The 16,176-nt window shown below is 38.2% G+C and overlaps 1 protein-coding gene across 3 annotated transcripts in view; it reads left to right on the top strand.

The window, feature by feature from the left end:
* LOC100881436 (uncharacterized) overlaps positions 1-16,094 on the top strand; it is a 25,171-nt gene extending 9,077 nt beyond the window's left edge. For all 3 annotated transcript variants that reach the window (XM_076538613.1, XM_012291612.2, XM_012291613.2), the window contains 6 exons: positions 9,675-9,996; positions 10,063-10,279; positions 10,385-11,069; positions 11,147-11,654; positions 11,723-11,857; positions 11,962-16,094. In XM_076538613.1, coding sequence (XP_076394728.1) covers positions 9,675-9,996; positions 10,063-10,279; positions 10,385-11,069; positions 11,147-11,654; positions 11,723-11,857; positions 11,962-12,108 — 2,014 coding nt within the window. In that variant the 3' untranslated portion in view covers positions 12,109-16,094. The remainder of the gene's footprint in view (positions 1-9,674; positions 9,997-10,062; positions 10,280-10,384; positions 11,070-11,146; positions 11,655-11,722; positions 11,858-11,961) is intronic.
* Positions 16,095-16,176: the final 82 nt, after the last annotated feature.

Genomic DNA, 16,176 nt, shown 5'->3' with positions numbered 1-16,176 from the left:
CACCACGTGCGTCATCTTTTGAATGCAGTGAAGGTGGACCATGTAAGGTACAATGTAGTGAAGTATTTGAATAGGACGCACCTCGTATGTCACTATTTGAATACAGAAAAGGTAAAACATATGAGTCGTAACGTAGTGAAGTATTTGAGTAGGACGCACCTCGTGCGTCATTCTCCCAAATAAGCAGCATAAATCATTCATCGAATATATAGTATAAAACGTAAATAGTTGTGCTCCGAAACATATACTTTCCGCCAGTGGATGAGCAAATTTGCATTTTTCGCAGCGAACTCCCGGTGATCGATGGCCGTGCACCTACGTATTAGCTGGCTCCCTGGTGCTGCCCATAATAAAAAGGAACCACGCTGCTCGCGTTCCGACGCTTTTTTCCATTACGTAAGCATATCATCGCGACGCTAATAATACTGCGGTGTCTCTTCACGTATCCTGTCACGAAATTCCTGATAGCCGGTGAAATTCGACCTCGGGAATGCTCGTACATACTTTGAAATTCCGAAATTTTCTACTTCTTTCAAATTCTCAAATCTTTGAAATCTTCACTCGAGCTTCGAATTCGAAAACTCTTGAGTTTAGCAATTTTCGAAACTCCAACTCTGCAAAACTACAATTTTTAGATTTTAAGGTTGATGAACTTGAACAGGTCTTCACTTGAGAGTCTCTCGGTTAATAAACGAGTGCAGAGTGACTTCCTAGGTTTGCGTTTTACCTAGGAAAATCAATGGCCTCCAATTCGCAGACTCCTAAGTCTCTAAACCTTCAGAACTTCAAATTGCTCAATTCTCCAATTTCCAAATCTAAAAATTGATGTATTCGAACAGTCCTCGATTAAAAAATCTCTCAATAAACAAGATGGTCCACATTTTCCCTACGAAAATCAGGTATCTCTTACAGACTTAAGTCTTCAAATCTCCAAACCTCCAAATCACTCAATTCTCCAATTTCCAAATCTAAGAACTGACGAATTTGAACAGTCCTCAAAAATCTCTCAATAAACAAAATGGTACACATTTTCCCTACGAAAATCAGGTATCTCTTACAGACTTAAGTCTCCAAATCTCCAAAACCCCAAATCACTCAATTCTTCAATTTCCAAAGAACCGATAAAATCTCGAACAGTCCTTAACTAAAAAATCTCGTAATTAATAAACGATCAGGGTCGTAATTTTCCCCATGAAAATCATCGATGCCCGCGAGTGTACATGGCCATTAACATTTAATACCCGCATCGAATCGTAGCTGTAGCCGGGCAAATTCGAGGCATCGATCAATATGTCGCGGGTCTGATGTTCTCGAGGGGAAGTTTTGAAATGATCTGGTCGGTTCTTCTCCGGCGTAGAACGTCGATTTTGTTGTTTCGTAGCAACTAAACTCGCAAACCATGCTCTTTCAATGGAAATGGAAAAACAGAACATTTTATTTCCCAGAGGTATCTGCGTACGCTGTTTGTCGTTCGCAGATGCGTTTTCTTCTCTTTGTCTCGGGGAAAAAGTCCGTGTTTTTCTTCTCGTTTCTTTTTCGACTGGCGTGTATTTAAGGATGGAAATGAAGGACCGGAGGCATTAACATAATGCTCTGGAACATTAATACGGTATCGAAGCCTCTGTTTAGACCGTCGATTCTTTATAGAATTTCTCGACCTAGAAATTGTTATTTCTTACAGAAACTATGGTTAACCCCTTCCCGTGCTTTGACGAGTCTCACTCGTGACGCACTCACAACTCAAATGTGACTAATATTACTCAAATTTTAAATACTCTTCAACTTGAATTTTAGATCCAACTATAATTTGCGTTGTCAAGGATCCCTGAATATAAAATACTTAGAACATTTTAATTTTCTTTGTTCGTTTTAATGTTATAGTCCTGAATGGTTAGTCTTGACTGACGCACCTCATAAATAAATGGCAAACAAATGGCATAAATAAATCACTAACTGTTAGTAATCAATTGTGTCGGAGTTACACGTCAATTTTTTAACGTAACTATGAAATCGAATAATGATCGGGTCACAGTACAGTGCTCATAAATTTCCATGATAATTTCCGTTTCCGGAGAAAATGCGCGATAACTGTCTACACGATTTTAACGACCGAGGCTTTACAACAGAAATTCAAGGTATTTGCAATAATTTTTATTCCCTTCGTAAACAAACACCTTCACGAAGTAAGAACTGCTGAAGAAGTAGCGAAAGCTTCGAAACGCAAAGCAACTGGTAGAAGAATATTCAGATCGCATTGTGTTCGAATTAACGGGGTTGAATGTCGCGAATCTAGCGAATAACTGGAATCGAAAGAAAAAGAGTTCTTAATTAGCCCCAAGTTCCCTCGGCTTTCCGTCGGTTCACAAAGTTGCTTCAACGGGGCTCGAAGTTGCGAGTGAAAGTGAAACGACGCTTAATTACATTATAACGAGCTACGCGGCACGGATTCTTCTGTTTTGTCTTCCAGTTATTTCCAGCCTCGATAGAACACTATCGGTTTTAATCGTGATTCGAGCTTACACGGTCATTGCGACGGAATTTCGTGGCAATGTTTCTTCATTAAAAACGGGATTCTTTTACACTTCTTATTGGCTGACTAATCGCTAATCGCTGATTACACGCTGGGACTGTAATGAGTCATCGTTAATTGCTCCATGTGTGACTACTCAAAAGTAATCTCTTTAGATTATAATTAAAGTCTTTTTACCATCTTCTCAAATCTTCAGATTTATACAAAGTATGAAATTTGATATTTAAAAATTTAACTATTAGGTATTTACCGTCAATTTGTACACGATTAATTACTAGGTAAGAGTGGGGGAATAGTTTGCGTGGAAGCCTGAAGATGGCACATAATGCACCGTGTGTTATAATCCACCCTCGAAAAATAAAAGTGCTTAAGAATTAGTTGTACGGTTTCCAAAGATTTAGGATTTATTTTAGCAGTGACGTATTTATAGCACCGTCTAGGCATCACGCGATAATAATACCTTATTCCATTTGCATAATAATCGGCTCTCACTTGTCCCATAATAAATTCATAAATCATGCTACTTGGCTGGTTGTACCGGCGAATGAAAGTAGGATTCGTTTCTCGTCGATTACGCAACGATTATCCGATCTCGTAAAAACGTTAAGATTAATATAAAAGAAAAGCTGGACAAGAAAAAGTACTATTAACATTGTATTTTGTAGCGTTTCGTGGTTTGTCTCAATACTGCAAAATAGTTTTAATCCTCGATCGCAAGACTTATCTTTGATCTCAAACCCTTTAAATTGCTTGTAACGAGCGGGAAATTTAAATCGAGCAAATCTCTAATAATGTGGAATGTATTTGTGATCAATTTTCTCTACAAAATATTTATTAGAAGTAAATTACTGCTGAATGTGGAGGTTTAAACTATTCTTTTCGACCGCCATACTTCTACGCTGTGCGCATGCGCACGATTCTTTTGATTTGGACATTTAAATTAGTCTCCTGTCTCTCTCTAGGAGGTATCTTGTCTAGTGTCGTCTCTTATATCCACTCTTTTAACTGTGCAATAAGAAAATTAAGTAGAGATATTGTATCTAGGGATATGTACCGAAATAGAGGGAAGAAATTCTAGGGTCGACATGGGTGGATCTCCGAAAGTTATATGATGGTTGCCATGGATTCTAGTACCGTTTCGGTGGTTGATTGATGGTGGTCCTAATGACTCCTCTTGCAAATCGCCGTAGAAATTCTACGTCCCGAGACCCGCCAGGGAAAAGCAATATACAGTATTGTCACTGCCAGCCGGACGCAACTTGTGTGTTACATGGCTCTATTCTATATATCGGGTGTTCAAAATGAACAATTTAAAAAAATTTCAACAGACTTACTTCTTTCGGAATATCAAAAAATTTGATAAAATTCTAACAACTCTTTTGCAACTTGCAACTTTGTGAACTGGTCAAAAACAGTTAACTGTAGTTAATTACATTGTGACTACTTTGATTACATTGTCTACCAAAAATGGTAAAATTGAAATTTTAGGGAATTTCACAAAGTTGTAAAGTTTGTAAAGTTTCTAAACTTTGTAAAGTTTCAAATCTTTCGGTGCACAAATGTTCCTCCATTAATATATACAGTGTTCAGAAAAGAATTCTCCGGTATTTTTAGAGGGATTCCAGGAATTTCAACCGGAGGCTCCGTAAAGAAGCGTTATTTTGATTAGTCACCGTATAGTCCTTTCCATTATACCGGGTGTCCAATGTTCTCTAACATTTATTGAAGCATTGAAATCTGGAAGCAATATTCCCGGTTTTAAATTAACCGTTGCATCGTGAAAAAGATCGTGCTCGTATTATATTTAAACAGCTCCGATTCAACGTTGGCCTGATTCGATTTAGCTCCTATAAATACTATTTCTTTGGCGCCCCATCGTTGCCTACATCCCTGGCTCCGATTGTTAACGAAAAACAAATGAAATTCTGCTTTCTGACTCGAAAGACTTCGAGGATTAACGAAACCATGAATTTTTATGGCGTGTAAAACAGCCCGGGCTTGCGGTTTCCATCCCGTCAATTGTCGACGTGGCAAATGGATGAAATAAATTTCGTGACCGCGGCAAATATACGGGCTAGAAACGTACGTATTCGAGCCAAGGCTATGCTGGAACGTTTTAACGCCTTAGGCGCGGCGAATATACACGGTGTCCCGTGAAATCCCATGGACCCCATATTCCGAAGGTGACTCACGCTCGCCGACATTTTACTCCTGTGAAAATTGAAAGGCATTATTAATCCTTTTCTAAGTACACGTATTCTAGGTTATACAACGAATGGTGATATAACGCGTGCTTCAATTTCTGTTACTTATCTGTTACACGAAGCAATTTGCGTTTAATTGGATCTCGATCGGTTCTCAAGAAATTGAGAGATATTATTCATACACAGTTGTTAAAACTTTTGTCCGTAGAGTTTACTGCCATTACAGATCCCCGTCGCTTATACCGCAGCTGAGAAAGCAGGAAAAACTACCGGGAAAATTGAAAATAATCTGTTGGAAGGATAACAGTTTCAGAAAGCAAATTTTCAAATTATTTTATAGCCATTTATTTGAGATATGTTTTAAAATTGGCCACTAATTGAAGGGAAAATTAAATGTTCCGCAAAATATCGAGCAAAGGTTTGCTCAAAGTAGATATTTTTCAAAAATAACAGCGAGATAAATGCGGAGCTATATTGGCCGGGTAATTGAAGGAGCGATGTGAAGTAATTTTCCGGCCGAAAATTGAAGGGTTCTCGTGAAAGCCCGACAGTTTACGTCGATACGAGGTGTTTCTCGAAATATTTCGATAGCTCGATACTATCAGGTATAGGTCAGCGAGAATCAGCTGCTAATTTCGGCATCGAAATTTACGGAGACTCGAAAATTAAGTTGACGCGATTTTCTTCTTTTTTGAAGTCGACGTGGCTCGAATTTAAATTCCTTTTACACATCTTCTGTTTAATATATTCAGGGATATTAAAAGGGGACAAAATGGTGATCAAGTTTTATGTGTGACCTTTGCAAACTTTGATCACCTTATAAATTGTATAATTTTGCAGTGATATAATTTTACAGTGATACAATTTTGCAGTGATACAATTTTGCAATGATACAATTTTACAGTGATACAATTTTGCAGTGATGCAATTTTACAGTGATACAATTTTACAGTGATACAATTTTGCAGTGATACAATTTTACAGCGGTACAATTTTCCAAAGATACAATTTTGCAATGATAGTATTTTGCAATGACATCATTTTGCAATGATTCAATTTTACAGTGATACAATTTTGCAATGATACAGTTTTACAGTGATACAATTTTACAGTGATACAATTTTGTAATGATATAATTTTACAGTGATAACATTTTGCAATGATACAATTTTACAGTGATACAATTTTGTAATGATATAATTTTACAGTGATAACATTTTGCAATGATACAATTTTACAGTGATACAATTTTGTAATGATATAATTTTACAGTGATAACATTTTGCAATGATACAATTTTACAGTGATACAATTTTGCAGTGATGCAATTTTACAATGATATAATTTTACAGTGATACAATTTTGCAGTGATGCAATTTTACAATGATATAATTTTACAGTAATAACATTTTGCAATGATAGTATTTTGCAATGACATCATTTTGCAATGATGCAATTTTACAGTGATACAATTTTACAGTGATACAGTTTTACAGTGATACAATTTTACAGTGATACAATTTTATAATGATGTAGTTTTACAATGATGCAATTTTACAGTGATACAAATATACAATGATACAATTTTATAATGATATAGTTTTACAATGATACAATTTTACAATGATACAAATATACAATGTTACAATTTTACAATGATATAATTTTACAATGATGCAATTTTACAATGATACAAATAGACAATGATACAATTTTATAATGATATAGTTTTACAATGATACAACTTTACAATGATACAATTTTGCAATGATACAATTTTACAAATGACCTTTTACAAAAATAAAAATTGCACCAAAGTTACATTTGTTACAAATGGCTTTCTGTAATCAGAACATCAAACCTTTACACAATTTTGAATTATTTAAGCATACATGCGATGCTTTCATGTCACGAAATCACATCAAACATGTTCTAAAATCGCTCACCATAATTGTCAATCAGTTATTTCGTATAAACTGTATTAATCTACTGTCATTTTCGTAGAACCTCTAAATTCATACACCTTAAGTTTCATGTACCGAAATCGCCCATTACAATTATCCATCAGCTATTCTGTATAAAGTATATTAACAGTCATGTTAGAAAGGTCTACCAATCACGCGTTTCCAGATCTTTTCATTAAAGAAACTTGTCCAACGCAGAATCCCAGTAAGTTTTTAAAGAAAGAGGGTTGAAAAGGTGGATGGCTGCAGGGTAACAAAATGGCATACTTTTCGCGTGTAAAGCTCGAGCAGAGAAACCTCGAAGGAAATAAAACTCGTTCGTTGAACCCCAAGCGTTGCACGAGGTTGCTCTAACAGATTTCAATTTAACGATCCATGGCGACGCTTACGTGGCTATCTACTTTGTACCTCGTCTCTGCGATACCTCTGTGTACCGTTCTGCTTCGCAGTTGGTGTCGTTCTCACAGACATCCACGATAACACCCTCTTTGTTCTGTCTGGACAGCAGCCGTTTATGCCCTCGGATATAACCGGTAGCTGCACGAAACCTGTGCTTTGCCACCGCTGTACGGGACAAATGTGGCTGGAACATGGAGGTATATTATGGTTAAAAAACGAAGAGAGAGGTGACAGCTGTTCGATTGTCGGAATACTTTGACTTTCATAATTTGGATAAGTGCTACTTCGTGCCGCTAAGTTCCCCTTTTCTCCCGTATTACGCGTCCATTTGGAACTTACCGATAGAAGCTCTTCAATATGGGCTATCTCGAATACCCGCTGGGTTTCTTTTAATGCTTTTACCCCGGGGATTGTGTAATCGATTCTCAAGTAATTTATTACAAGTTTTGTCCCTCAACGGTCTTTCGAATCTCTGGTAGAGTATCTCAAACTGTATCATTTCCTTATCAAACGTGTTCTCATAATGGATTAGCATGTTACGTCATTCCGTGAACAACCGTTGCGTGCTAATGTCCGAAAGTAGAGTAAAATTGATTTTGCCGTTCAATTCCGTACAAATAGCACGATGCAGAAACATTGGACTTGTTTAAAGATTCCGTATACTTTCTGAGAATTTACGTTTGCGATACGTCAAAGGAATTGCAAATTTTTATGAATATCTCTTGCGTAGATCGAGCTTTTTGTGTATTACGTAAAGGCGTTAATAAACATTATCATGTTTAAACAATTCGGGATGTATTTCAGAATATTTCGTATAAAAGGTTTGAACTCATCGCTCTTTTTATTGAAAGAGTAAAAAATCTCAGAAAAATTTGCAACTTATGAAAAAGCTTCTTCGCGCTCTCTAATCAAACACGACTCTTCCCCAGAATTCCGGAAGAAATTTCCAATATTCCCGGAGTATAAATCTCGAATACTCAAAAAAACGTATCTCCCTAAAAATTACAGCCTGGAGCTTCATCCACATAAAATCGTAGCTCGTGAAACGACTCATTCTCTACGATGCCACGAACCGAGAAAAAAAACAGAATAATAAACCAATGCCTGCAAAAATAATCCCAGAGACAGCAGTGAAGCACGCTCGACCAAAAAGAGCCACGTACGATAGCGTATGGTGAAACGAGGGAAAAAAGATGAGCTCCATGCTTGTAACGAGCCTGGAAGATCCGTGGGTTCTTCCGCTTCTTCTTTTTTCCTTTTGCCATCGGTGTACTGGCATTCATCTGTCTGTTGCCAGACACGGCCAAATTTCTGTCAGCTATCGAGAACAGGAAAATATTAATGGATACACATCGTCAGGCTGTCGTTCATTGTCCGCCCCTCACGAATCGATACAGGCCTGCTCGAGATATATCAGGTGATCCCGTAAGTTACATCTTGTTCCACTTGGATCACTTACTGTATACTGTAATCGTTGATCAGTAACACATTTTAATTAAACCGTGAACTACTTGATGACTTGGAAATCAATATTAGTATCCAGCAATTTTCTACATTTCTAATTTTTAGTAAGTTTCGTTGAATGTTTGATAAGTTATAAAAATAAGCTTTGAATGCTTGAAGTTCCCTTCTACCTAGTTTGCACCGATGTACCAAATATTCTGGTTAGAATATTTTCTGTAATCTTGGAATCCGAACACAGGAATCTCCCTTTTTTATTTTGCTTTCAATTTATTTCCAACGAGTCTGGCGTGACTCCGCACTTCAGTGATTTCCTAGTCTCCGTTCTTCAAAAGAACGCGAACTTAATCAAGGAACAGAAAGACAGAAAAATATTCATCGACTTGGTTCCACGGAAACACGACCGGTTTTTTGCTTTCCACATTTATTTTTTACCCGGTTCCCCGACCGAGGCAGGCAGTCACGAAATCACAATCCTGGACACAATGACTTCGCTTGTATTGTTGCTTTACGTGTTTCATCGCTGGCTTCGTAGTCTGCGAGGCAATTATGATAATAGTACTTTCATTACGAAAGGTCTTCATTATTTTACCGCGATTCGATCTACCTGGATCGATATCATTTCCCTTCTTACATTTCATTAAACGAATATTATATCGCTCTAGCGTTCTGCGATGTAATAGAGAACAATTTTCAGAAGTTTGATATTTTTTACTCTCGTAATCGCGATATTAAAGAAAAACAAAGCATTAAAACTTTCCGTCGATTCGTGACCCGCCGATTTAACCCGTCTTTCTTTTTATCGAAACTCGTTTATTTCAAGCACAGTTTCTTCGAATTATTTTTTCATGTAAAAGCGACGAAAGGTACGGAAAGGTCGAGTTTTCTTCGGGGTAAAAGTTCAGATTACTTTCTGAATGCAACATTAAATTTTCAAACGAAATAAACGCGCAACTTTTACGGAAGAAAATTATTAATAATTTAAGATTCCTTTATATTTTCACAGTGATGTTCTTCAATTTTTCATCTCTTAAATCCTTCGTTACTAAAATTCAAGTATTAAGATTCATTTAATTTGGGATCGAGTTTTAATAAGAAACGAATGATCTTTTTCAGAGGTCTCCCGTGTGGCGTGCAACCCCCGGAACCGGTGCCGGATCCCGATGGCGACAAATTGGCCACGATCGCAGCCCGTTTCAGCTATTTCCAAGAGAGAAAGAGTTCGCTCGCCTCTGCGAAAGTTGATCTTCGTAGGAACATCAATCCACCGGCCAGGTACAAGAATGCACGACCAACGGTCAGGCTCAGGCCACGGCAGGTGTTGTGCAGTAAGTGCAGGTCGATCTGCAACGAGAACAGCGAGAACGTGGATGTCAGTAGAAAACGGAAACACGAGGAAGCGCAGTCGGAACAGCAGCAGAATTCGCAGCAGCCCCAGGTATCTCTTTCGTTCGTTGCTCTTCTTCCGCGTCGAAGAAAACATTCAACGTTTCGATTCGATTAGGTCACGGGTCATGGATCCACCAGGAGGAGCGATCGACGTTGCGGTCAACAGCCTCAGAAAACCTCGAGAGTGTTGTTCTCTCAGTGTCAGTCTGAAAACATCAAGTCCTCGTCGTCCACCGAGCTGAGCCCCGATTCGTCGAAGCTTGGACCGTCTCTCATACCGAAGATCTCGAGACTACAGCCGAACGAGATCAACAACGCCATGCAGGGAACTGGTTAGTTCTCTCTCGTAGGAGCAAACGTCTTCTGTGAATCTATTAAATTTAAATAACCTTCGAAAACGGTAAAGCTCCCATTTGTCTTCTGTTTCGGTAATATAGAAAAAGTGAAGCTCGGTCAATCGTACTGGAACAACCGAGCCGACGAGGGAGATTCGGCGGCTAACGCGATCGAGCCAACGGAGGAGCGCATGGAGTCAACGGACTGCGATAGTAATCCGTCAATGGCGTACTGTGCCACGCCCAGAAGACTTAGTAGTTCGTCGGTAGAAAGTGCAAAGGTACCCGAGGAAGAGGAGAAGAAGACGTTCGCGGCAGCGGATTCGACAATGAGGCCAAGAGCCGGTCGAGTACCTAGGAAGAAACGATCCGTTGGATCGATGGAGGATCTGTGGGACGAGACCGTGTTCGAGGACCCGACGAGAACGGCCAGAACCACGCCGGTGATTAAGATCTCCTTTGGTGCTCAGGGCGAAGGTACTGTACTGAAGATACCCTCGAAGATACAAGATCCAGAGTACGAACAGGAAACCGACGATGCCGAGGACGTACAAACGGAGACGGAGAGAGATCCACTGGAATTACCGAGGACTTTCGACAACGATTATACTTATCGCGAGGACGCCGAGGAGGATGGACAAGAACAGGTGGATCCTCAGAAACAAGGTGTGAAGGATGCCAGTGCTAAAGCGGCGAAGCGAGCGTTGAAAAAGGCAAAGAAGGAAGCCAGAAGAAAGATGCTCGGTGGTGTCTCTCCAGCGAGATCCCCTTGTAACGGATCTCCACGGTAAATCGCCACTCCTTTCCTCTAATAATTCATCAAAATTTTCTCGATCATAATTTTCTGATTATTCATTATTGCAGGTATAATCCCACGTACGACTCCTTATCGTATCACCGTCGCAAGCATAAAGTGAAGCATAAAAAAAAGCACAAGGAAGACCGGAAACATAAGAACCAGCAGCATCAGCAGCCCTGTCTGGAGTCCGGCAGCACAGAGAATCAGCAAAACTGGAATGTACTGCCGGGTAGCGAATCGTACACAGCCATAAAGGAGCAGTGCCTCAAGCAAAAATTATCCATATCTCTAAAGAGATTGAACACAAACGCTTATGCCAGATGTGATTACCCTGTGAGCAATGCCTCTTCCGGTTGTAAGAGTCCTGGTGCCAGCAGCGACGAATTGAGCGAACAAGAACCCGAGGTGGACGCTGGTGAAACTGCACCTGACTTTCCGCCGCAGTCGCATCCTCTGATGATGCGCCTAGCCGCGACACCTGTCGAACATTGTCTCACCGCTAATGGCAGAAGAATGGACGTTGGTGATGTTGTGTGGGGGAAGATTCATGGGTTCCCTTGGTGGCCTGGAAAAGTACGCACAACAGTTATGCTGCTACATTAAGCTTTGTCGTACGAATGCAATCTTTAACGTTGTTTTAGGTTCTTAGCATCACAGTTTCTTGTAAAGAAGACGGCACATCTTCTGGGCCACAGGCTCACGTCGCCTGGTACGGGTCTTCGACAAGTTCTCTGATGTCGTGTGATCAGTTGAGTCCATTTTTGGAAACGTTCAAGGTAAGTTTAGCTATCTTCATCTTACTCTTTTCCCTTTAGGTATAACGAAATCACCATTCTTCTATAACGACGAAGATGACGATTTATTTGGTTTTCTGTTGAAGACACGGTACAATAAGAAGAAACGAGGGCCGTACAAGGAGGCGATACGACAGGCACAGAACGAAGCTCGAAATCAGATCACGCCAAACTCGACGAGCAGCGTGTTAAACGTTTGTGGCTCACCGCGCGAGGTCAACGTTCTTTCCTAAGGGAAGGTGCACGCCACTCGACACCATTCCTTACTGCCGAGTATCCGTCGGTCGAGATAATTCAAGCGACGGATCGAAATCGTCATGTAATATATTACAAATTTTGTACATAATGACTAGCATTAATGAAATAGCTTTTTGATCGATGTTCCGATCAACGGTCACGCCTGCCGTCGTTCGCGACGATTCATGGTGAACAGACTCCGAATGAAGTTTACTGCCATCACTGGCAATGTCCTTTCTTTCATTTTCTTTTTTTATTCTTAGCTTTTTTTCGAGCGAACATTTAGCAGATAAGAAGTATCTAGATAGGGTGTAACGTAGAGATAATAACGTCGTCTCTCGAGAATAATTTCGTACTAAAATGAAAAAAAAAGTATGCGACTTCTACGATAGGTACACACATACACATACATACACACACACAGACACGGGTGTCGTCGTGTTTCATTAGTTAGCGATACTCGTTACTTAAATTCTTTCTTGTATACGTATATGTATGTATACATATATATGTATATTTGTATTAACGATTTCATTGTGATCATTATCGGAAAAATCGTACGTACTATGATCCAGTGTGGGCAGTGAATCTTCGATACAGTCCGTAGACGTTGCTGAATAGAACACGATCGATGAATTACTCGATCTGTCGTGGTATCATGACGGAATCAAGAACGTGGACAATACCTTTGACAAAGTGAAGTTACCCACGATACTTTAACTACTTCTTTGCACGAAGAATTGCTAAATACCAGTGAGGTTTTTATCGAAAGAATGGAACTGTAAGTTTTAAATCGTAGAGCGAGTACTTTTAAGCAACCTAGTATAAATGATTGATTCTAGCCATTGGAACGAAAGGTTTTCTTTTAATAGAAGAGTAGATCCTCTTTACTATTTTTTAATTACCGAGTACGCGAAAGCATTAGAGCATACTTGAATACGAGATTTTATCTGATTTTACATAGAATACAAAGAAAATATTTTTAATTCAATACTTCCATGTAAAAAGGTAGTTCGTTCCAATTGCAAGAACCATCTTACGTAGTCGAAATCAATGCAACTTCCTAAAAACGAAATAATTATTAAATTAAATCTACTTCAGATTTCGTTTTTCGTGCTTTAGCAGAACAGATTACGAATAGAACACTTCGCGAATGTTTTGTACTCCGCATTCTTTGTTAACTGAAAAGCAAAGTTAAGCGTGTGACAGCGAAGTATAATATTATTTTATTGTACAGATATTTATTGTTAACATTCACAAATCCGATTCGTTATTGTAATGGTAAAAAAATTACAGTTATAGCGAATTAAAATTTTAAGTATCAGTTACTTAGCGTTATTGATTCTCTGACAAATTTTAGTTTATTAACTGAAATTCGTCGTAGCAGACTGTTACACAGTTTTCAGTTCCAAGTTTCATGACTCATATTTCAAGATCATGCGCTTAACTTGACAACTTTGTTTACGCTTCGTGCCAACACTGCCAAGGAATGCAATTGCTGCTCCGAATGAATTTGATCACTCAAAGAACAATGTTCATTCTCAGAACCCTAAGGTGATCCTTGTCAAGATAATCGGGGTGAATTTCGAATATTAACCTGCAAAAATAAAACTAATTGTAATATACATTTAAGCTTCTTTCTATCCTCTTAAAAAAAAAGAAAAAAGGATAATCGAAATTCACTCGTCTATGTTTAATTATTGTCATATCAACGTTATGGAAACATTTTATTAAAAATTATTGTTATACTGGTTCCGATCACGCGTATTCCAGTCTGTTGACGGTTTTCTTCCGTTTTAGATTTCTTTTTCTGTGTCGATTACGGTACGATTAAATCGAGATTTTAATTGACCGTCTAGCGAGGGAAATAAATAATTTACTGCGACGATTAGTACTTAAGAGTTCTCCTGCTTCGACTTTCTTTTTCGCGAAGGTCTGTCACTGCCTTTACAGACTTTCTTTCTTTATTTTTTTACATTTAGTCGACTGTGTTCAAGCTCTATCGCTCCATCGATCACGAGATCAATTTTCAAAAATAACCCTTTGTTATAATATAATAATCACAGAACGTGAAGTTTATATAAGCGTTTTGACGAAAGAGTTAGTCCACCGTAAAGGAAGATAAGTATGGAGCGACAAGGATCGAACGAAACGTAAAAAAGTAAACAATTACGAAAACGATTTAGCGAATGAGTGCACATGCGAGAGTAAGAAGAAGCGATAAACTGAGATGTTTTTTAAGTAACTGTGATTTTTTCAAATGTTTTATATTATATACATATATATACATGTGACATAAATATGACGAATTAATTTCTAACGCATAATATAAACGAGAAAAATTTGTTGTTTCGATGTCGCTGTGTTTATACGAACATCGTAGAATGATTCGTTCGACTAACATATCGAGTAGAAGCGTACCGAACCAATTGATTCATCGTAACTCGATCCGTGATTAATCTGGATCATTATTATTATTGCGATTAGGTATGTGCGAGTGATGCGTTGCCTAAAAAAAAGTAAAAAAAAAGACAAAAAAACAAAAAAAAAAATCTTTACGAATGAAGTTCCATTGTCGATTGCTTGCATTGTAAAAAAAGAGCCTCGTGTCATCGTTGTCGCGTATCCTTCATTGTGTAATTGGCGACACGTGCACACGATCACACGTACACGTAATACGTATGCAACATACACATACACTTCTACACGTAGCTTATGTGTTCATATATATACTTTTCGTCGAAAGGATCGCCGTTCGCTGTGTCGCAATTTGTCAATTACTTTCGTTCTGCTTAACATCGGTTCACCTTTCGTCGAGCTAACGAATTGCTAGAATTGCCGAAATTTGCGAGGTGCACAATTTTTGAGCTTTGCATAATTATGAAGTATTTACAAATTTTTATAATTATGGATTCTTTGACAATTTAGACTTTTTCGAATGACGAATCCTTCATAATTATGTGAAATTTGAGCTAATTTCTCAGAGGTGTACACTTTCATTGGTAAAAGAAACGTCATACAACCCTTCTAATTTTTATGAATTCATAGAATAGTCAATGTTTAAAATATTTTTTAACGAAAGTAATTTGATGAAAATTAGCAGCAACCTTTATAAAAAATTGTACTTTAATTTAGAAAGTCGTGTAAATCTTTTCATGAAAGTTAGGAGGAGAGGTTTGACGCTGTTAATCGAATTTAGTACTTAATCGACAATAGAGAATGATAATATTGTTCGATCTTTGGGGTGTGAACGTACTCTCTATTTTCAATAAAATAAATTGTGAAGAGAAACAGTGACGCTAACGATTCGTAGTGAACTGAAGCATCCGATATCTGTAATATTTTGAACAAGTTGACTGCCATAAGGGTCACCAGTAGGGTTGTAAAACGAATAGTTGAACTATTCGATAATTTCCAACATTCGAAATGTTCGAGTTTCGAATTGCACCGAATACTCCCACGTTTCGAATATTGGAATGACTTTCGATAAGATCTGTTTATTTGCTCGTTTGCAACTTTAGTTAGTCCGATTTGAACAAGTAGCATCGTAACACGAGGGGAGTCTGATACATAGAGTATGTATCTTTTTTATCTTGACGATAAAATGGTTGATGTCGAGTGTTTTTGTAACTTCTCGAAGGCATCGACGTTTCCCAAATTAATTGGGAGCCATGAATATTTTCGCAAACACAGTATTTTAGTCTGTACAAGTGCAAATTCCATAGGACAACCTTTCGGTAGGGTTTGTAAAAAAAAATGAAACAAGTCGAATAAAGATATATAGATATATATATTTTTTTTATCAAACAATACACACACACACACATACACGTAAACACGAATAATGTGTAATAGTTTAGTGAATGATACGGCTTTTTGTAACAGTTCGAAAACGACATCGCTGCGGTAGCATCCTCTCTTTTTTTGTATCTCTGTTCTGTCGTTGTGAGGGTGTGTTGCAATAAACTTGAATTTTTACGTATCTGGATCAATTCACGAAGGAATTCAAAGGACAATCGAAACGTATAGACTCCTTGGTCCTCTAGACTTTCCCATGAAGCTAA

This window comes from Megachile rotundata, chromosome 13, assembly GCF_050947335.1.
Source record: "Megachile rotundata isolate GNS110a chromosome 13, iyMegRotu1, whole genome shotgun sequence".
NCBI classification, from domain to species: Eukaryota; Metazoa; Arthropoda; class Insecta; order Hymenoptera; family Megachilidae; genus Megachile; species Megachile rotundata.
This window is presented reverse-complemented; position numbering and strand designations above follow the sequence as displayed.